General features: G+C 35.8%; 1 protein-coding gene across 1 annotated transcript in view; it reads right to left on the bottom strand.

Annotated features, from left to right (window-relative positions):
- The window catches only part of LOC144250966 (DNA polymerase alpha catalytic subunit-like), a 115,353-nt gene that overhangs the window by 34,159 nt on the left and 58,485 nt on the right, over window positions 1-22,709 (bottom strand). Inside the window, 1 exon segment of the mRNA XM_077794121.1 lies at window positions 9,508-9,601. Coding sequence (XP_077650247.1) covers window positions 9,508-9,601 — 94 coding nt within the window.

Genomic DNA, 22,709 nt, shown 5'->3' with positions numbered 1-22,709 from the left:
ATTGTACTTATTTACTTCATTTTATATACATTTTAGATTTTTTTAAATAAAATATATATAAAAACAAAAAAAAAAGGCATTTGGAAATAACCCAACATCCATTCTTGATTTAAAATCTTTTTAAAGAGCCATGCACAGTGGCACATACCTGTAATCCCAGCCACTTGGGATGCTGAGGCAGGAGGATCATAAGTTCAAAGCCAGCCTAGGCAACTTAATATGACCTATCTCAAAACTTGAAAAAGATTTGGAGATGCAAAGCTCAGAGGCAGAATGCTCCTGGGTTTAATCTCCAGTAAAACATATACACATACACACACACACACACACACCTCTCTTAAGAGAGTTGGAACAGCAAGGAACTTCAACTTAGAAATGATCAAGAAAAAAATTTAACTGACAGCATACTTGGTGCTGAAAGACTGACTGCTTTCTCCCTAACGTCAAGAGCAAGACAAGAGTTTCCACTCTCACCACTTCTATTCAACATGATACTGAAAGAAAATGCATTGACAATTTCATCCTACCTGTTTGTAAAATATAAGTTAAAGAAAATGCCAATCAGGAAAACTGAATATTAATGTTAGAATAAATGAAATAGAAAACCAAAATGAAATTGCTTTAAGAGTTGGATTTATGAAAAGATAAAGTCAAGTAACCTTTAGTTAAACAGAAAATAGAGAAAAGACACAAATAAAATTATCAATGAAAGGGACATTAGAACTATTAATATAAAACTACAAGAGATCAAAAGATACTACTGTGGACAATTAAATACCAACCAGTAGGATAACCCAGAAGAAATGGAATAAATCCTAGAAATATTCCCTCCCATACTAAATATGAAGAAATAGAAAAGACTGAATCTGTAATCAAAATCTCCCAACAAAGAAAAGCCCAATACCTGATAGGTTTCACTGGTGAATTCTATCAAACATTTAAACAACACAAATCTGTTCAAAATCTCTTCCTCCGCCAAAAGAAAAACAAAAAACAAAAAACTAAAGAGTAAAGAACACCTTCAAAGTAATTTTATGAGACCAGCATTACCCTGATACCAAAGCCAGACAAGGACCAAAAAATAAAATTGCAGGCCAATTTTCCTAAAAAGACACATTTTTTTACAATCCTTGATAAGATAAATCATTCTCAGTGGCACATTGGAAGTATTACACACCACAATCAAGTGGGATATAATAATAACCACAAACACTGTAGCAAGCTAATGATATGCTATGATAAGATTTCAAGCTATGTCAACTACATAAAAAGTAAACTATATAAAATGACTGATATTCAACTATTTTTGCCCTAAAAAAGATAGCAATTACATATTTGGAGACAGAATTTGGAGCAAAACCACACAGATTCAAATTCTGGCTCCACTAATCATTAATTGTGTGACTTTGAGTATGTTACACAGCCTCAGTTTCCTCATCTATAAAAAGGGTATAAAGTAGCAGCCACTTTATAGACTTTTCTGAGCAGTTAATATAAAACTCTAGAACAGTACCTGGCACATGGTAAAAGCTACTCTATCACAAACTAACATATCATTAATCCCAGGTCTGGCATTTCCTCTCTATATCATCTTGAGAATTTTCTTCCACCTGTTTCCTCACCTGATAAAATGCGGATGTTGAATAAAACTGCCTCAAATATCAGAACCAGTTCTTAAGCTCTATTTTTGTACAATTACAAAAGCATATGACAAAAGCTTTAATCATCATATTATACTAACAAAACAGTATCATTTGCCTAAATGACTGAGGTCATTCTTTGTTTTCTCTTGTATTAGACAAATTATCCACAAGATTAGAAATCAATGTCCAAATTCTTATCCACATCAAATACATGGGCAAGTAATTTACCAAATTACTTTAAACTGTGTATACTTTCAACCTTCAACTGTTAAGCTCATCCTATGTTTCATTCTTTCATTATATCCTAATTGACTTGCTGCCCACACTTTTGATTCCTTTAGCCCACAGAGGAAATTAATGGTAACAAGAAGCTTAAGTAAATGCCTTATAGATAAGCAAGCTCAACATTCTCTCCACATTTAATGATTCCACAAGGATTAGTGGTAACAGCTACTTTCCAAATTATCAAAAGGCAAATAACCACTTCTGTTCTACTATAACTGGCAATGAATTGCATGGTGCACCTGTATTGTCAGGTTGCCTATATGATGCTTAACAAAATTTTCAGAGATGATTTCATAACTGACAGTAGGAACTATAAACAATCATTTTAGAACTCAGGCAATTTCACTTACAAGCAAAGTTCAGGTTGTATGCATGGGATAATCTCTTCTTCTATTGATACTGCACAACCTCATAGACCTTACTTATGATTCTCAGGGGCAATTGCTTGATAATCAATTTAAAACAGTTTAATTGAACTACCAACAATAAAAAAATGAAAAAAAACAGTTTAATTATGTGTTCAAAACCAAATTAGAATAGTCATAAAACACTTATGTATATATTTAAATCCCTACCCATACTACAGAATTGATATATACAATTTAGACTTCAAATCCATGAGTATTTTACAAATTCTGTCCACTATTATACTCAATTATACACACAAAAAAACCTATATAACAAGAATTCATGTTTGACTTTAACCTAGTAAAAATATATTATCCAAGAAACACAATAAAATTGCAATAGCCAATAGGTGGAAGAAACTCAACTGCTTAGTGACAGATGAATGGATAAACAAAATGTGGCACATACATATAATGGAATATTATTCTGCCTTAAAATGGAAAATCCTCCTGTCACATGTATAACATGGATGAACCTCACTATGCTAAGTGAAATAAAACAGTCATAAAATGCCAAATACAATGATTCTACTTACATGAGGTATGTAGTCAAATTCATAAAGACAAAAAGCAAAATTCAGTAAAACATAACTGAAAAAAAACATACATCTTAACACCAAATCCTAAGAATATTGTGCATCACTAACTGAAATAATAAACTCCTCTGAGGTGTCAATTCCAAAGGATTAAATGAAAGATTTGCTTAATTTTTAAGGAAAAGCAATTTTGGTCAAGAAAAGAATGAATGAGGAAATAAGTTTCAGCTTGTCTTAGGACTAGATCACATTCAGTCATAATTTCAAAATCATATTCTTCCTGGTTAAGTTTTGCTGTCATTCATTTGTATTTAAATAGTTTCCAAGCACCTAATATCTTTTTCTCACACTACTGGCCGCCACAATTCTCAACTGAAAATTTATTAAATGTCATAAGCACTTGAGAAAATAAGAAATAATCATGTAAAAACACAGTGAGAATAAACCAAAGCAGTTTTTCCATCAGAAAATGAGGCCCCACACACTGTTACAATCGCTCTAGGGAAGTTGTTTTGACAGTCATCAACAGCAAATAGAAATCTGTCCTCAACCTATATTATAGAAAATATTTAAGTACAGTTTTGTAAGCTCCAGACTATCCACAGATCTGTAACAAGGTTGAGAAAGGCACAAACTACTGTCTTTTCACATGCTTTGCAATAGTTTACAGCTTTCCTGAATGGTTTTGCAGCTCTTACCCAATTTAGGAAAAGAATAGGGGAAAAAAAGCTCTACAAATAATATCCACCCAGTGAAGCTGGGGGAAAAGATAGAAGAGGGAAGAGAAAAGAGTCTTTAAAATAACTGTGCATGCAATAATTATGTTTTCCTACTTTACCAGCTTCCTTCATCATGCATTACATTATCAGCATGAGTCTTCCAGATGACTTTTAAGTGGCAATAAGAGAGTAAGCATTCTATTAACTGGGTAAAAGGTGGACACAAAAACATAGCTCAGACTTTGTGAAGACTTATGGAACAGCTGAAGTTACTTAATACAAATGACAAAATCTGCTTGGAATATGGACTCAATGGCTACATTGTTATAAAGATAGTCATTTTCTTATATGTTAACTTAATACTTTCTAAATACTACAGTGATATTCTACAGAATATATACAGTGATATTCTCTCAGAATGGTGAGATCCAATCAGGTCTGGTTGGGAAGGAAGGCTCCTGAGTTTTACATCAACCCTGATTCTGGCTGATATAGACTTACATTTTTTCATCTTTAAAGTGAGGAGGTTACATTATAAGGAACTGTTTTTACCCTAAGAATTTATATATCTAATGTTAGCAATCTTTTAAAATATCTTACAGGGTTGGGATATAGCTCAGTGGTACAACACTTGCCTAGCATGTGTGAGGCCCTAGGTGTAACCCCCAACACTGCAAAATAAATAGAAACTTCCTTAACTCTATTATTTGATTTTTAAATATTTTATTAAATACAGTTAGATGGACACAATACCTTTATTTTATTATTTTTATGTGGTGCTGAGGATCAAACCCAGTTCCTCACAAATGCTAAGCAAGTGCTCTAACACTGAGGTACAACTCCAGTCCCATTATTTGAATTTTTATTTTGCAGAGCTCTGTGTTATACACATAACACAAGGACAAGAGTAAAACAGACATATTATTTTCTATGGCTTATATGTTCCAAGAAACTTTGGAGCTCTATGTACAATCCTCCTACTGAAGACAACAAAGCTGTTGGTTTTATAAATTCTAAAGATTAAAAAGGGAAGCAAAGCCTTCTTAAGGCAGCAGGCTTAACATGCTAGCTCAAAATACATGCAATGAGACCCTAGACCTTGAAAAGTATCAGAACCATCCCACAGGGCCTGTGTGTGTACCTCACTGTTTCAAAAAAAAAATCCCACAACACATTTGCATGATCTAGATCCTGGCTGGTAAAATGACATCACTCCAAAGGAGTAAAATTAATATGGATACAAAAGAACATTCACTGTAAAATTCCACAGATGCTTTCTCTGAAATTTATTAACCCACTTGGTTCACAGAGCAGCCACTCTCTGGGCCATGAATTGTACAGCATGAGCTTCAGTACTCCTGGACTCCAAGCTACAGACACTGGTGCCAGGAGTTCTTCATTTCACCTATTGACTGTCAGCAAAATCATGGACAAACCAGAGTATTAAAAAACATACTGGAGAAGTTTTTTTTCAGAACCTTGACTCCCAATTTTTCCCAAGGTATTCCCTAATAATGGGTTTTATAATATGCAGAAAAAAGAAAAAGAAAAAAAAGCCACTTCATTTAAAATTTGAGCAGTAAAAGTTTGTATGTATCATCGAATACATTAAATAACAGACATGGTGTGATTACATCTGTTTAAAATCCACTAGTTATCTAATAAATGAACAGTTAAACCTCTTGCTTTCAAGATAATACCAAGTTTCATGAAAGAACCTCAAAGAACTTTATATACTACATATCATTAACTCCTATAAACCCCTGACAAGTGTGGCAAAAAGCCAAAACTCCAAATATTATAAATGGGGAGAGCAGCACAAAACAATTACAAGATGTCAGAAATTATTCAGCAAAGAACCCTAAGAAAGAAAGAATCGGTTAAACTGGCTTCTAATTCAGTTTTCTAACTTTATTTTAAAGCTACCTTTAAATAGCTTAAGGGGAAGAAATCAGAGTTCATAATGACAGAAATGTCATCTCAGCCCAATGCATATAAGCCCAAATAGTATGCACAACCATGAGTGTTCAATTACTCTTTCCCAGGGAGAATACTGATGCTGAACTTAGGGGGAAAGCACCACACAAGTAGAGAAACTAAGCACCTAGAACTCCTGAGCAAAAGATCTACCCTTGGACCCTCATAAAGCTATGAAGAGGGCATGTACAAAATAGACAAAAACTTAAAACAATTCTGAGATACACTTTGCAGGCAACAATTTTCTATTTTCTGGTATGTTTATGAAAAATGTGCCCTTATTTCAAATACTTGTCCCTTGGGCATTGCTGCTAGTAGGGAGTGGCCTGAGACACCAAGATAGGCTGTATGATTGAACCAAGTTAAGGAATGGGCCACTTCAGGCTGACACACAACAGGTGAGAGAAACTGAAGCAGGGAAGGAGGGGTGGGCAAGGATTAGCAGCATCAGCCCTTCCACAGATGTATTCATGAGGCCTTACTTCATGTTTTGTGATAATCCTGCACATTCCACTTAGAATCACAGAACCAGCCTAGAGTTAGAAGAGACTTTTAGAGATCATCTAGTCTAACCTCTGACCAAAGAAGGCCTCTTTCTCTATTATGTACTTGTAATGGTCTGGAAGCTTCTACTTGAATTCTTCTACTAGAGCAACTCCACTGCTGAGTAGGGCTAATTGACAGAAAGTCCCTTATTGTTAATTCCTATTAATTGCCCACATCTCTAGTTTCTGGAACTACACAGTATAAATCTCAATCCTGTCTTCACATGACAGTTCCAATATTATAAAACATAAATGAAAGACTTACCCATTACATTTCCTTTGCAGTATGAGCCCATTCCACCTGCTTACAAGGTCTTTATGATGTTAATTCATTCATTCATTCATTCATTCATTCAAGAAGTATGCATTATGTAATATCCAAGAGAGAGACTAACAATGATAGCATCTAACCATTAGTGATCACTTACCAAGGACCAGGAACTGCACTCCATGCTTTACATTTAATAATTTATTTCATCTTCCCAAATATGAGGAAAATACTGTTGATTTTCATTTAATAGACAAGGAAACTGAGGCACAGAGAGATAAGGGAACTTTGCCCAATGTTACAGAGATAGCAGGCAACAGTCTGACTCTAGAAGGAATGCTCTCAGCACTCTGGTTCCTATTCTCAAGGAACCAAAGTTTGGTGGGAAAGAACTAATGGCCATCTTTCTCACTTTGTGGCATATCTGCAAATCTACTAAGTCTATGTTCTGTTTTCAGTTTTCATCATAATTGCTACAAATAGCATTGTTCAGGACAGGGTCACTGAACCTCACCATATCATTAATAAAGGTGTCCATCCCAGTTGACAATAACCCACTAATAAAACTATTCTAGGGTACGGTTATTCCACAGACTAGAGATCTCCAATTCAATTTGCATTCTGTTTGAATTGGTTTGATTGGACCTGAATGACGGACGACGTGAAAAACTCTGTCACGTCCTTTAACAATATCAAAGTATATGATCCTCTTTACTAAACCTGTCAAAGGTAGAAAAACAAAATGAGCTAACCACGTTTCCTTTGCTGGTCTTAGAAGAGATATCTAGTCGTGGCAATGTTGCAGTGAGGTTCTCTCACACATTGCTGAGGAAAGCAGAAATAAATACATCCTCTATGGTACGCAATTTTGAAATGGATTTTAAGAGTTCACATCCCTTAACCTATAAAGACTACTTCTGAAAATTCATCCTAAGGAAATCATTAGCTATGTAGAACAAGATTCATGTAGAAGATGTTACTGCAATATTATTTGTAATTACAAAGTACCGGGAACATGAATGTCCTAAAATACAGGTACAGATAAATAAATTGTGCAATATATACCTGCTAAAATAATAATAGTCAAAATTTAGTTTCTATAAATTGCTCATTACAAAGAACTATTTATGAGAGGCTCAATTTAAATGCCCAGAAAGGCCAGGCACAGTGGCACACATCTGTAATCCCACAGACTCAAGAAGCTGAGGAAGGAGGATCACAAATTCAAGAACAGCCTTGGCAACTTAGCAAGACCCCATATCCCAAAATAAATGCAAAAAGAACTAAAGATGTAGATCAGTGGTAAAGCACCCCTGAATTCAGTCCTCAGTACCAATAAATAAATAAATACCCAGATACTACAGAAAATAAAATTATAATTCACATTAATTTGTTTAAAAACTATACTAGTAAACACATAGTTATGTGTGTATATGCATATTTATGGAAAAATGGTAAAAATGCATGAAATGGATTATTAAATTATGAGTAAATTTTATTTTTCTATATTTTCTAAATGTACTATAATAAATATGCATCAATTTTATGAGCAGAAAAAAACACAATGAAAACTATTAGGATGAATCATATGAAATGGCTAATATTCAAATGCTTCTGACTGTCAAAGCAAGCATTTTCATGTGATCCAACCTAATATTAAGCCTAAAAAATAAAAAAAAATTAATGACACTACCTGTTCTTGGTAGGCCAATACCAATCCTTGGTGACTACCACAAAATGCTGAAAAAACAAATGCTTAACAATCTTTTCTAGAATTGTATTATATAGCTCATTAGTCTGTAATTTTCTAGAATTCACCTTTCAGAAAACAGAATCAATCAATACTTGCTGTCTTCAGTCTTCTACAGAAATGCTAGATAAATCCTGATATGATTGTGTAACTTGCATTCTGAATTATAATGGTTATGACTCCATGACCCTGCTATTTCTGCCCTCAAAAGTTTGATACCTTTTATTGTATGAGGTGCTAAAAATCCCACTCTCAGGCCAAAAGCAATGTCCAAGTACTGCTTAATATTATGTTTATTAGAGAATTCAGAGAGTGTGAAACATCCTGATTGATCTTTGTTTCTTGATATCCTCCTCTACAACTCCCATTCTACTGTGATCAAAAAGACCTGAAGATCACTCTGTTCTATGAAGAGGAACAGTTTCTAAGTTTAGTAAACTCCAGAATACCTATTATCCAGAATTCCTCATGGATTACCAATAGTCATTTCATAATTGTATTATCCTTCAGTGATCAGATAGCAAAGCTGAGGCACTGTGCCTTCAGCATTCTTAGCTGAGATATAATGTATCTGGGTGGGAGATGAAATTTATAGAAGAATCCCCGACTTAAGTATTTTTTCACTTATCTTGGGCTTTGATTTATACTTGATGATTTATTGATACTTTTTGTTATTGTTGTTGAGTGAAGAGGCAGCTGTTTTCATCCTATAAAAACTGATCCCCTTGAAGTTCCTGCCCAAAAGATCAACATGAATTAATTACAGGAAGATTTCAAGTTCTGCTGCCCCTGGCAAAACACCTTTACTGAGTGTCAGTTATGTTAAAGGCACTGTACTAGATGGAACCTTAGAGATTATTAATCACCCCCTAAATTAGTGGCCAAGGTGGAATTAGTACCCTCCTTTGACCTCCATGGTCAGAGAAGGGTATAAGGTGATGTGTAGCCCAAGGAAAGTATAAAATTAAAAAGAAGAAAAAGTCTGATGGCTGCAAAAACAGAAGATTCTTCGACCACCAAAACCAAAACCAAAAGCCTCTTGCCCTCATGAATTTAGACCTCTAGCTTTTGAAAAGAAAAGTTCCCAAGGTTGTGACAATACAATATGGTTCCCCTTGGGCTTTATCCTGCAAAGACAGCATCTCCTTTCTCTCTAGACAAATCCTGGCAATTACCAAAGAATCAATGGAACTCAGCAGAAATTGTTCTGTGCCATAAGTATCATTTTCTAACCTCCAGGCAATGCTGGCCATTCTCCCTTTCTTTAAATATATCTTATTTATATAGTATGGGATTTGTTCACAGGTCAATGTCTTCATTCCGCCCCGATCCCTACTTCCAGAACAATTTATAATTAGGGACTATGATCTTACTTACCTTAATACTCCCCAAGACTCAATACTGTTCCTGGCACATAGTAGGCCAGATGACTGAATTTGGCCCTTATAATCTGCAATTTTCAAAAAGAACTCTATAGAAGTACAATAACAAAAAAGCTGATAAAGGCTTTTCAGTGGTTATACCACCCAGTACTTTACTTACCAAGCGTAAGATGATAAATACTATTGGTGTCTGTGTTTCCTGTATTTCAGAAGAGTGGCACAGATGTGAGAAGCCATGTTCATTTTAGCCACTTACAAATAAAGAGACCTTGGCAATTTACTTAATCCCTTTGAGACTTTATCCTCATTTGTGAAAAGGGATAATATCCCCTACCCGCTGGGTTGCAGGAGATTAAATGAAATAGAGTAAGTACTGTATGTGGATAACAGGCACCCAGCCAGAAATTTCCTAGCCTCCACTTTATCCAACCAGGCTGTCCTTACCAATCACCTGATTGCTATTCTATGTTTTCACCTCTTCTACAGGTCACACCAGTGCACTTCAATCTGAATCTAATGAGGAGCTCTTTCATCCCCTTCACATCCCCTTTCCTCCTCACTTCATCAAATCCTGCTATAAATCACCAATGCCATACAATCTGAATCTAATGAGGAGCTCTTTCATCCCCTTCACATCCCCTTTCCTCCTCACTTCATCAAATCCTGCTATAAATCACCAATGCCAGAGCCTTGCAACTTTGGCTCCTCAAGGTCAACAGGTCTTTCCTTCTGCCTTCCTACATTTAGTTCTTATGGTGACTGCTTTGAAAAAGAAAATTTCAAGACAAATGCAAGACGGCCATGCTCCTGACGAGAAAGCAGGAACACATGTTGCCTTTGAAGGAGTCAACTTCTCATCAGATGAGCATTCAGCACCCCAACTTCAATCTCAAAGACAGCTACAGGCAGCAAAATGAAAACCCAAAAGCCCATTACCAAACCCGTAAATGAGATGGCAACATGACACTAGAAGAGTACAAACAGCCAACTTCCATTAACCCAGCCAACAAAGCCCTGTGCCAGTACACATTTCATTTAACGCCCCCTCCCAACTAATTAGTTCCAAGGAAAGACATTGCCTGACATGATTAAGGAAGAACAAAAAGCTAAGCATAATTCTTACACAGAGTGAAGAGTGGTAGAAAAGAAAGAGCCTCCAAATTTTGCCAAATCAACAATATAAAATTAATAGCAAAACTGGAAATCACTATTGTGTAAAGTATTAATAAAACTAAGAGTAGCAAAGGCAGGCGGCAATATGCAATATTAGCCAGAACAAAACTTGGTGACTTCAGCATATAAAAAACACACTTCAGAAGCCAACGATAGGATGCAGGGATACATGATGTGTATTAATTCCCCCTCTTCCTTGCAGGAAACAAATTACAACACAGGTTCACTTCATTACACTGCATGTAAAAGAATAAAGCACTGTTTCCGGGCAACAAACACTTTAGGAGCTTAATATTCACTGTGCAGAATCCTAAAAAGTCAGTGAACGTCTTGGAATTTCACCACACAAACTTGCCTCACCACACTCTTTTGTGTCAGACTGTTTCATTATCTTCAAGGCTTAGCATAATTGGAGCTCAGTCTAAAAATAGGCTATTTTTTCCTTTGCAATCTGATTGGTAAATAAAAGTTAGGGGAGTTTTTATCCCCTTCATTTGTTTTAAACAACTGCTAGCTTCTGCTCATCAAGCAAAGATTACTGAATACATTTTCAGGATCTATTTGTTTATTCTGCTTAAGGCAAACAATCTACGACCTTCACCATTGTAACAGGTGGAGAGTGGCATAGACAAGCTACACAAAGACATGTTCCGGAACCACTACAGGTTTCAGCTGTGGTGGACAGCATCACCACCATATAACTCCACAAAAAACATTCGACAGAAGGAAGCATTCCTCCTAATCCCCCCATCTTTTTGCATTGTTTCACCACGAAATCCTCTTCCTTAAGAATTCCATGGGAAGGGCTTTGTTAATTATGACCATTCAGAGTTCCTTCTGGCTAATGTCAAGAGAGAGGAAATAAAAGAATAAAAACTCTTGGAGAATCTGCCACCAAAGTGGCAGTAAATACTAACCAAACCAGCGTAATACATGCTAACCTAGCACATGTCCTTTCAAACAAAATGGTTCCAGGCACTGTGAAGATGTGACACTATTTTTCTCCACCTCCTACTACCTCTTGCACAGACAAAATCTCAAAAAAACAAAGGTAATATACCATGGCAGCTGATAATGTACTGTGGTGGTGCTAGGGTGGTACCTCAGTGGTAGAGTGCTTGCCTAGCATGCGTGAGGAACTGGGTTCAATCCTCAGAACCATATAAAAATAAACAAATAAAATAAAGGCATTCTGTCCATCTACAACTACAAAAAAATTTAAAAAATAATGTTCTATGGCAGCTAAGACTCCTTAGATTTGAATTATTCACTAGCCCTATGATCTTGGACAGTTACTTATACTCTCTGTACTTAAGTTCTCTCATTGTTAAAATTGAATTAATAGCATAAAACCCTACACTAACTTGCCTCACAATCAAGTAAATTCACATCTAATGCAGTTGAGAATGAGCTCCCATCCTCCTTCCAGATTCTGTTTATAAGAACAGGGTAAAGCTTTTATCAAGGGGGTGGATGAGAAGCATATAGAATAGTAAGAAAATCTAGCATATAACTATTTAGATTTTCTTGGTTCACTATATTCCTATACATCTAATAAATGAAAACATTTTCTCCCATCTCCACCTCCCTGACCCCCCAGTAATAAGAAAACAATAAAAAAACAATATTTTTAATCAACCTCACAATAACATGACTCCTACATTTTACAGCACCAGAAAAAGTTTTCTGAACTGTGCTTACATGTTTAATAGTGTTTTGCTATTAGCATAAAGTGCTTAGAATGATATCTGGCAAGGATCAAATGCTTAATATATCTCAGTTATTATTAGCCCTAATTTAACTGTGTGTCTAAATATTTACTTTTTACATACAGAGGAGGAAATGAGATCAGATACTTATTCTCTTTGGATGTTCATAATAACTATTACCTAAGTCAAGGGCCATTCAGATGGGCCACAGTGAACTGACGATTAGGGAGAGAACACTATACTCCAAACTGAATAAGAAAAAAATAGAAGGTATTAGCATACAATTTCACTATGGCTACATTTCCCCAATCCAACAGATATCTCCAAATATAATTTATGTTGATTCAACTTACTATCAAATGGCTTACACAGGTTCCTAGATGATAAAATGAGATGTCCTAAATAAGCCAATCCCCCCAAAACCAAAGGCTGAATGTTTTCTCTGATATGAGGATGCTAATTCACAATGGGGGAGGGGGTGAACGGGGGTAGGAAGGATAGTAGAATGAATTGGACATTATTACCCTATGTACATATGTGATTACACAACCAAATCAAACACCAAATGTTCTACATCCTGTACAACCAAAAGAATGAGAAATTATATATCATTTATAAATGATGTGTCAAAATGCATTGTCATATATAAATACATAGGAACAAATTTTTAAAAGTGAATGAGATGCCCTGTGCTGGAAAAAAGGCCCAAAGCATGACTACAACAGCAATCTCTGTTTTAAGAAATATGAGATTGTACCAATGAATTGTTTTTACTCTCTCCATGTGAATCTGATATATAAGCATCAAATCTGAAGTATGTGATGGTAAGGAAAACACTTACTAGCTTCAAAAAGAACAGAAATATAGATCACATGCACTGTGTCTAATATCACGAAAAAAATTTAAATACTTTAAAAAAATCCTACTTTGAAGATCAACAGTCAGATGTCCTCCTGTGCCTCTTTATCTATAATTTGTGTCTCCTATATCAACAAGAGGTCCTACTTCAAAAATAAATTTCAACAGATACAGATAGTACTATCTTCTAATTATCAAATAAAATAATTTGTAGAAAATAAACAAAAGTCTATAATGATAAAGCAATGCTACAGATGTGGAAGGAGACCACAGCCAATCAACCCAGCTCACTTAATAAACAAAACTAGTCCATGTAGTTCCATGAAATCCTTCACCTCCAAATTCTGAGATGAAAAGGGACTTAATTCAAAACAAATTATTTAAAACGTTTTTTCCCTCTTCAAATCCTTTCTGTGCCAGATTTACCTGATAACCTACATTCACTACCCATAGGATTTGGTAGCTCATCCCATCAGTTCTCATCTTTCTTCAGAAATCTGAATACCAAAGTTCATACACCAAAGGGATGACCTACACAACTGATGGAAAGCAGAGAGCTGAATTTATTCAACAATTATCAAGAACCTGCTATGTGCCAAGGTCTGTGCTAGGTGTTATGGGTAGAGGAGTAAGTGAAACAAACTCTCCCTACCCTAATGGAGCTCACAGTTCAAGAAGGAAGATGAACATAACAAGCAAAAGTTAATGATGACAAAATGATGAGTGCCACAATAGGAATGAAGCAGAGCACTGAGCAAGAGAAGATCTGACAGAGAAACTCCTGTACTTGTATAGAAAGAGATGAGTACAGGAATATTTACTTTGCATAAGAGTGAAACACCAACAACAATATAAAAGACCATCGACAGAGGCAAATACAAATAAATTGTAAATAAACTGTAAAATATCCACACAATGGAATACTATAGAGGAGTTCAAATCAATGATCAGATCTGATATCAACATGAATATCATTCAAAAATATAATGTTGAATGAAAAAAAGAAAGCTGTAAGCTCAAATATGATATGATGCCATTTACATAAAGTAGGCACATTAACAGGTAACAAAAGCATATAAAAAGGAAAGATACATATCAACATCATAATAGGTGCCTGCTTAGAGGGAAGGAGGAAACTAGAGAATTTACACACAAGAGACTAACAATCCATGATGTTTTCTTTTTGAAAAATGTTCTTAGTTGTAGATGGACACAATATGTTTATGTTATTTATTTGTTTGTTTGCTTTTTAAAATATTTTTTAGTTGTTGATGGACCTTTATTTTATTTATTTGTATGTGGTGCTGAGAACTGAACCCAGTGTCTCTCGCATGCTAGGCAAGTGTGCTACCACTGAGTCACAACCCCAGCCCCTATGTTATTTATTTTTATGTGGTGCTAAGGATCAAAACAAATGACTCACACATGATAGGCACACTGAGCTATAGCCCAAGCCCATGATGTTCTTTTATTTAAAGGAAAATCTGAAGCAATTATGACAAACTCTCAACATATTAATTCTGGGAGATGTGTACGCAGGTATTTGCTATCTTATGCATTTTATCTTATAAAAATTGTGGGGAAATGAAAAAAAAAGCCAATTTGAAAATAAGAAATGGTGTTGAGCTGGATGGACCTATTTAGGAAGAGTAGTCAGGGAGATCTTCACCAAGAAGGTGACATAGAAGGGCTGGGACTGTAGCTCAGCAGTAGTGCACTTGCCTGGCATGTGTAAGGCACTGGGTTCGATCCTCAGCACCACATTAAAGATATTCTGTGTCCATCTCCAACTAAAAAACATATATTAAAAAAAGAAGGTGACATATAAGCTGAAACCTGAGTTGAAAAATGCAAACCTTGCATAAAGTTCTGGGGGGGGGAGTTTTCCAGACAAAAGGAACCACATGCATAAGGGCTCTATGGAGGAAAAGAATTAAATATGTGTGCAGAATACAAGAAAAATGGTGGCCCATGTGGCTGAACTAAAGCAGGGATGTGGGTGAAGGGGTCAGCAGGTAGGTAGCACAAAGGTGAGGTGATACAAAATAACACCTTGGAGTCCAAGGTAAACTGAGATGGGATCTACTGAAGGGCTTGCAGATGCTATTATACTTTTATAACAGAGTTCCATCTGCTATTGAGACTATATTAGAAGGGATAAGAGAAGAAGTGAAACACCAGAGGAAGGCTGCTATGGTGATCCTAGTCACAGAGGATGGTGGCCTGACCTTATCATGGGGGTGGCAGTATCAATGAAGAGAAATGGATAATCAAAATATTTCAAAGACAAGGTTGGCAGGACTTAACAGAAAACAGGATATTAGAACTGGGATGAGAAGAAAGTAATGGAAAGAACTTCTTCTTAATATAAAAATAATTGGTGTTTGCCCTTTTGTGCCCACTACTTTCAAGCATTCTATTAGATGTTGCTGAAAGATTAAAAAAAATTCCCAGCCCCTGAAACTGTTTAAGAAAATGGAATGAACAAGCATGTCAAATTCATGAAAATCTAACCTGTAAGAGTGAATGAATGTAAACGTAACCTGATGATATTAAATTGGAGAGTGAGGAAGATCAAGTTAAATCACTCATGGAAAGTGAGTTGTGCACAGAAATTTGCGGTGTGGGTGGACAAAGGCAGAAGAAATGGCAAAGTAAAAACACAAACTTGAAAATAATTTGGTAAACGGCATACAAAAAAGCAGACTATACAGCCCTATACATAATTGGAGGTAAGAGAGACTATACAGCCCTATACATAATTGGAGGTAAGAGAGGCTCTCAGGCCAGAAATAACAGCAAAATGTGTTTATTTTCTAGATAAGATTTACTGAGTACTTTCTATGTATCACACATGCAACAAGGCATTAGCACACATTATTCATTTAATTTTCTCAATGATCCCATTGGGTAGATACCATTATTAAAAAGAGGGAAGCTAAGGCTCAAGAGAGGTTAAATAGACATGGATTACCACTGGGGAAACGACAGAGGCAGAACAGACTGGTTTGCTGCCTCAGTCTACATGCTTAGCTGGTAAGCCAGGAGCCTAGAGGTGGTAGGCAGAACAGTTAGAGCAGGGAGTCTGAGGTTCCTGGGCCACTTAATAAAGTTGTTCTGCAAGTCACCTCCCTGTGCCTCAAATTTCTCATCTATAAACTGTGAATTACATCTTCCCATAACAATTCAACCTTTCCACCATGGTTGCACTCAAATAGCACCAACTGAAGGCATTGATCACTTCCCTGTTGCAAAATTCAGTGCAAATTTTTCAAAACTATCATTATTGTCTCTTCCTGAAAGCTGCCTACTACACCTCCCTGAAACATTCTTTCCTGGCTTCCATGACACCACTTGTTGCTACCTTTTCTACTTTTCTGGCTACTTTTTATAACCTACTTTTTAGGTTCATTCTCCTTCAGCAAGCTGAGGATCCTTACACCCATTCTTTTTCCACTCTCTCCTCTCTCCCAAAATAATCTCATTCATCTCCATGGCTTAATTTACCACTTATATATCAATGACTCACAAGTTTATATCCTGCCACTTCAAACTTAACATATCCGTAACAGGGTGCTGTTGGATAGGATAAATAAGTTCTAATGTTCTATAACACAGTAGGTTAATAATGAGTGAAAACCTTTAATTGAATATTTCAAAATAGCTAGTGGAGAGGATTTTGAGGAACCCTACAACAAACAAACAAATACTTGCAGGGGTGGATAAGCCAATTGCCACAGTCTGAGCATTAAATATTGTATACATGTATTGAAATGTCACATTGTGCCCCATAAATATGTACAATTACTATGCAACAATTAAAAATTTAATAACATTTTTTTTTAAAATTAACACATCCAAGATCAAACTATTCATTATTCCCTCTCCCTGCCCCAAACTTGGTCATATTCCAGTCTTCTCTACCTCAGTAAAAGGCACCTCATCCATCTATCTGCACAAATCAGGCATCCAGGAGCTGACCTTCATACTGTTCACATGCAAAACTCCACATCAAATTTATTACCAGGTTTTGATGATATTTCTCTCTTAATCCCACCCCAATTGCTATCATCAGCCAAGCTACTACCATATCTTGCCTGAAATATTCTAATAGCAACCTACTAATCAGTTTCCCCTCATCCACTGTGACACATACAATTCACTCAGAATGATGTTCTCAAAATGTCAATGTAAGCCAATTGCTCTCATCTCCACATAAAACCCATTAACATTTGCCCCTTACTCAAAATGGCCTGCAAGGCCTGTATGGCCTGACTGTGGCCACCTCCCAGCCTCGTCTCACATCACTCCCTACTTCTTTAGTACAATCCTGTTAAATCAGCCTTCTCTCTATTCCTTGGCCACATAATGCTTCTACCCACCAAAGGGCCTCTGCACATGCTATCTTTCATCCTGGAATACTTGTCCTACAACACTTTTTCTAATTAACTCCAGCCCATACTCTGCAGACTCAAGGGCTATGGGTTCTGGAATCCTGTTTCATTCTAGGTCAAGGGCCTCCCACTGCTATCAGCACTCAGAAATTTATGTTTCTTTTCTTAGCACTTATTTTCTTCAGAATGGCATAAATATTCACTTGGCCATTTGATTAATTGCTCTCACTTTCCAAAATGAAAACTCCATGAAGACAAAATCCTTGAATAGTTACTCTTACCATCAATTCTCCAATACCAGCACCATGCCTGATACCTAGTAGGTGCTCAATGCCTTGCACAAATGCTTCCTCTGGGTAGTTCTAAGAAACAATAGTAGAAGGACTACGCTATGCTAAGGACTTTGTAACTGAAGCCCACTGTTACCTCTGACACTATCATCTTCTGACAAGGAAGAATGACATGCTCAAAGCAAATGAGTGGGTGAACATGGCACCCTTGGTGTCTATTCTAGGGCCTTCTCCAGTGCAAATGCTGGCATTTCCATGTGGTTTTGTACCTACAGAAAATCCTTTCCCTTGTTTACTAGCAAGTAATCATGAGTTTGGTCTTCCAAGCTCTTGCTCTAGTTTTATTGGAATCATTAGCTAAGGCTTTCATCTCAAGCTGTCAGGTCACTAGCAATGTCATTTGTCTCCATTTCCCTCCATGGTACACACTCAGCAAATATTACTTGAAGAATTTCTGGCTATGAGGCAAGAACCAGTAATTGAATTAAATATTTTCACTGTCTCTAAGTCAGTCTGCTGAAAACAAATTATTTTCTCTGCCCTATCAGGACACGATTAAAGAAGAAATATCCAGATTTTTTTCTGTGGTTAAATTATCAGCTGTCTATTGCATCATGCCATGCAGTCCAACGTAAATAGAACATGTACCCCTCCCTGTTGGCCAGTGCTCAGAAATATTACATGTGGTCTCAAGAACAATGTACATTATTAATAGCCTATGAGCTTATGCCTTTCCCCACCCACCCCCAACTGTTCTCCCTACCACCCTGAAAATGTTGCTGAAAATGTTGCCTGCCACTACATCAGCATGGGAAAAAATACTGAAACAAATATAGCCAAATGTCTGACAATCCAAATTATGAAAGAAACCTAATAGCTTTTGTTCTACTCCCATCCTTACTCAACTCAGCCTCATCACTAGTTTCAAACCATCAAAGCTTTTGTTAAATGTAAAAAAGCCAATAAAAATAGGTAACAAAAAAATAAGCCCCAATCTGTAAGGAAGAATTAGTAACTAGAAGAATTCCAAAGATTACATATAAACTGTTTCTGGAAATCACTCATGCTTTGCTGTCCTTTTAAAAATGTGACTAGGGATTCACTTTTCATTTACATTCCATTTCAGACTGCTTTTCAAAAGAGAGGGAATTTTCAAAGAAAAAGTTGAGATTTTTGAGACTGACACATTGAAGTTTAATATTGGGATATAAACTAATTCAACCAAAAAAATAATAATAAAAAGGAAAAAGAGAGCTGTACAATCCAACAGTAGCACTCAATTTCAAAGGAGGGACAACATCTCTAAAACAATGACTACAGGGCTCAGGAATCTCTGGATTAAAATCAAACAGCTTCTTCACAAATATATACATATGCAAAAAAACTATTCTCCCCAACTTCCAAAACTCCTACAACTTACCAAACTCAGGTCACTGCAATTTTACACAGTATTTATGATCTGGTGAAATGACACAGGCTTACTCTGCTCACTAACATGATGAAACACAAACAGAAAGAGCTAATTCTATTAGTTTTCCCTCAGTTAATCAGTCCTACGCCATAAGCCCAACAAGTTTGTTTTGTTTTTAAATTTGACATGGATATACCTTTAATGTGCCTGACTATACGCTTCGAGCCACCATACAGCACTGACAAAAGTAAATTCTTCCAATTAGCAATAAATATACCCAGCATGGCTAAAGTAGGGAAATAATGTAGTAAAATCTTATACACTGCAAACACTTGGGCATCTGATTAATTTGGGGTTGGGGAGGAGGAAATATGCAAGGTTGTCAAAAGCTGCCATGCCACTCATTAATATATTATCTGAGCAGATGAGAAAGGAGAAAACCTACGGGGGGGAAAAGGATAGTATTTTAATTTTTAGCAATTCTTTCTCTTCAATCCATTTATTTACAATTTATGGAAAGAGAAAAATGGATACAGGGGGAGAAAAAGTGAAGTTATATGGTATTTTCCTCTTAGAGTAGTTTTATCCTGGATATAACCTATGCAGACTGACTGTATAACCAGACAATTAAAGCGTACACTAGTTTCTATGCCACTGGTGAATAGTAGTTAATAACTTCACACTTTTTGTCTCTTAACAAGAAGGGAATGGCACTTTCAAAATCATTACTGCTCTGTCATCTTGGTTCATTGCCAAAGCAAGGAGCTTCAGAACACCTGTCAAATAACACGCAGCTTGTGGAAAAGAAACATATACCAAAATAGGATCATATAAAATTTTCACGTATGTAGAGAATGGAATGAATTTGGGTTAACAAAAAGTTACTCATTCTGACAAGCCTTGGGGGAAGAAAGGAAGAGATTTCCAAAGAATCTATATGACTGGAGTCAATATAATGAAAATCTACCTCAGCAGTGATCAGTGGCATCAACACAAAGTCTAATAGTAGTTATATTCTCAGCCTTAGCCACATTTCCAATTGTTTCAGTAATTAAAAGGACAAAATGCCTCTGCCTTCTCAAATAAGAACGCCTAAGTCAAATGTTTAACTATCCTTTTCCTTATATTGAGTATCCTGCCCATTCTTATAAACTAAAAATAGGTTTCCATACCAAGATTCTGTTAAAAATATTCATCACCTCACATACACCCATCTATAACTGCAAAAACATGTAGGTGAGTATCATCCCAGAGGTAAGGCAAATAAACATCTATTGCATGGTGCACAGGCCAAGATCAAAGACGAACATCTAAAGCATGATCCCTGAACAATTAAACAGATGTGGAGATTAGAAAATATAGAAATAATTTGAAGCCTATAGGCTTTCCTTTTATTTTTATGTTTGTTAATTTAAAAAAGCAATTTAAGTACTGATACTAATTTTGTGCAGATCCATTCTAAAATATAATAATAAAAAATCCAATGTATAGGTGAAAAAAGGTGCAAATTTAGATTGAGAGTGAGGAAATCCCATCTTCCTTAATGAAAGGAGGCCCTAGAACTTTGAAGGTTAGTACTGACAAAAGATTCTGAAAGATTGGAGAAGACAACCCATAACCCCAGGACCATCTCCTACTACCTCTGGCATCTAGTGGTATAATGTGGGAGGGAGGGTTGCTCCTTTTCTGACAGAGACATGTATCACCATTGCAAATGTGCCCATGCCTGAATTTCCCCAAGCTCAGGTGAGATAAATATATTCAAAAACTTCAGTAAATACAAGGGAAATAAGTCTAAATGGTCTTTGATGAAGCTTTCTTCTCTTATGCACACAGATCCCAGCCCATTTCACAGAGATCTAAGATAAGAATTGAGCCTATCTTTCTCTTCCCAGCTGTCTCTAACATCAACTGTTTTATGTCCACCTAAACTTAGACCTTTCAAAGTCCAAAACCCTAAAGGACACACAGAGGTCAATGTTACAGATATCTTGGAGGTGCTAGTTTCCAACTATTAAGACAGAAGGATAAGGTCATGCTAAATTTGTCTCAAGTCTAAAGTTTTGGCTATTTTGAAAAAAATAGTTTCAAGCATAAAGAGTACTTCAAATCAGGTCTAAGTGTAATTCATTTACTTCTATAAATTTAATACAGTGTTATAATAAAAGACTATATGTTTATATAATAGACTATTTTATATATATATATATTATATGATTATGCATTATGACAATAAGTATATATAAAAATAAATATGTATGCATTATTTAATTTTTGGTCACTGCATTTCTCTCAAATTATTTAAAGTCTAAGTTATCATAACCTGGACTGGACTTCCATGGGGTGTTTCCCAAGTGGAGCTTCTTCTTCTCATCTTGATATTTAGCAACATCACTCTCATCAATTTTTAGAAAGGATACAGACAAATGGACAAGAAAATGGAGATGTTCCTTAGTACAAGTTCATCAATATAAATGATCTGCAGTTAAAATGCCACTTACTTGACAGCAGAAGTTGTTTCTATAGAATTTAATGACATATGACAAGAACCAAGCCTCTAAAATAACTATTAATTTGTACTAAGTACTTCAACTTATTCCATCTGAATCACCACAAATTCTGAGCTATTAGAATATAAATTAATAAAACTGAATACAACTGCATTATCAGATCTGAAGAAATGCAAAGAATTGAGAATCTAAATGTTCCTGAAATACGACAATAAAAAGGGAATAGAGCTGGGGTTGTAGCTTAGTGGTAGAGCATTTGCCTAGCATGTGTAGGGCACTAGGTTCAGTTCTCAGCACCGCATATAAATAAATAAAGGTCCATTGACAAGTAAAAAAAAAAATTAAAGGGAATAGAAAAGTTTCCTTGGTCTTGAATTTTATACTACAAACAACTTCAAAAGTGGTAAGTTAAAAAAAAAATGATAAGTAATCTATGACCACTGAAAAAGGATATTACTTTTTCTTTTATAAAATATGTCTGCTAAAATATATTAAGCCCTCATTTTATTCTTTAAAAAAATCTCACATTAATCTTGTCTTTAAAAAAATCAAAATGTTAATAGGCCAGTTGAAATAAAAAATGGTCTTAATGGTGACTATTACAATTCTAGAAACAGAATGAGAACTTGCTTTCCTACCACTCATGTGGTTTCCATGGGTCTGGTCTGTGAATTCTTTATTTTAGGTGACAAAAGCATACATTTTTAAGGCTTATGTATATAAGAAGCAACAGTTCTTTACCAGTTTCACATCTCTTAAATGCTTTGCACTTTCTTCCCCCAAAATGCACACATAGGTATGACATACAAAATGTTACATAAAATTTTCAGTATTCACAGATCTCCCCTTAGT

Source organism: Urocitellus parryii, chromosome Y (assembly GCF_045843805.1).
Source record: "Urocitellus parryii isolate mUroPar1 chromosome Y, mUroPar1.hap1, whole genome shotgun sequence".
Classification (NCBI taxonomy): Eukaryota; Metazoa; Chordata; class Mammalia; order Rodentia; family Sciuridae; genus Urocitellus; species Urocitellus parryii.
This window is presented reverse-complemented; position numbering and strand designations above follow the sequence as displayed.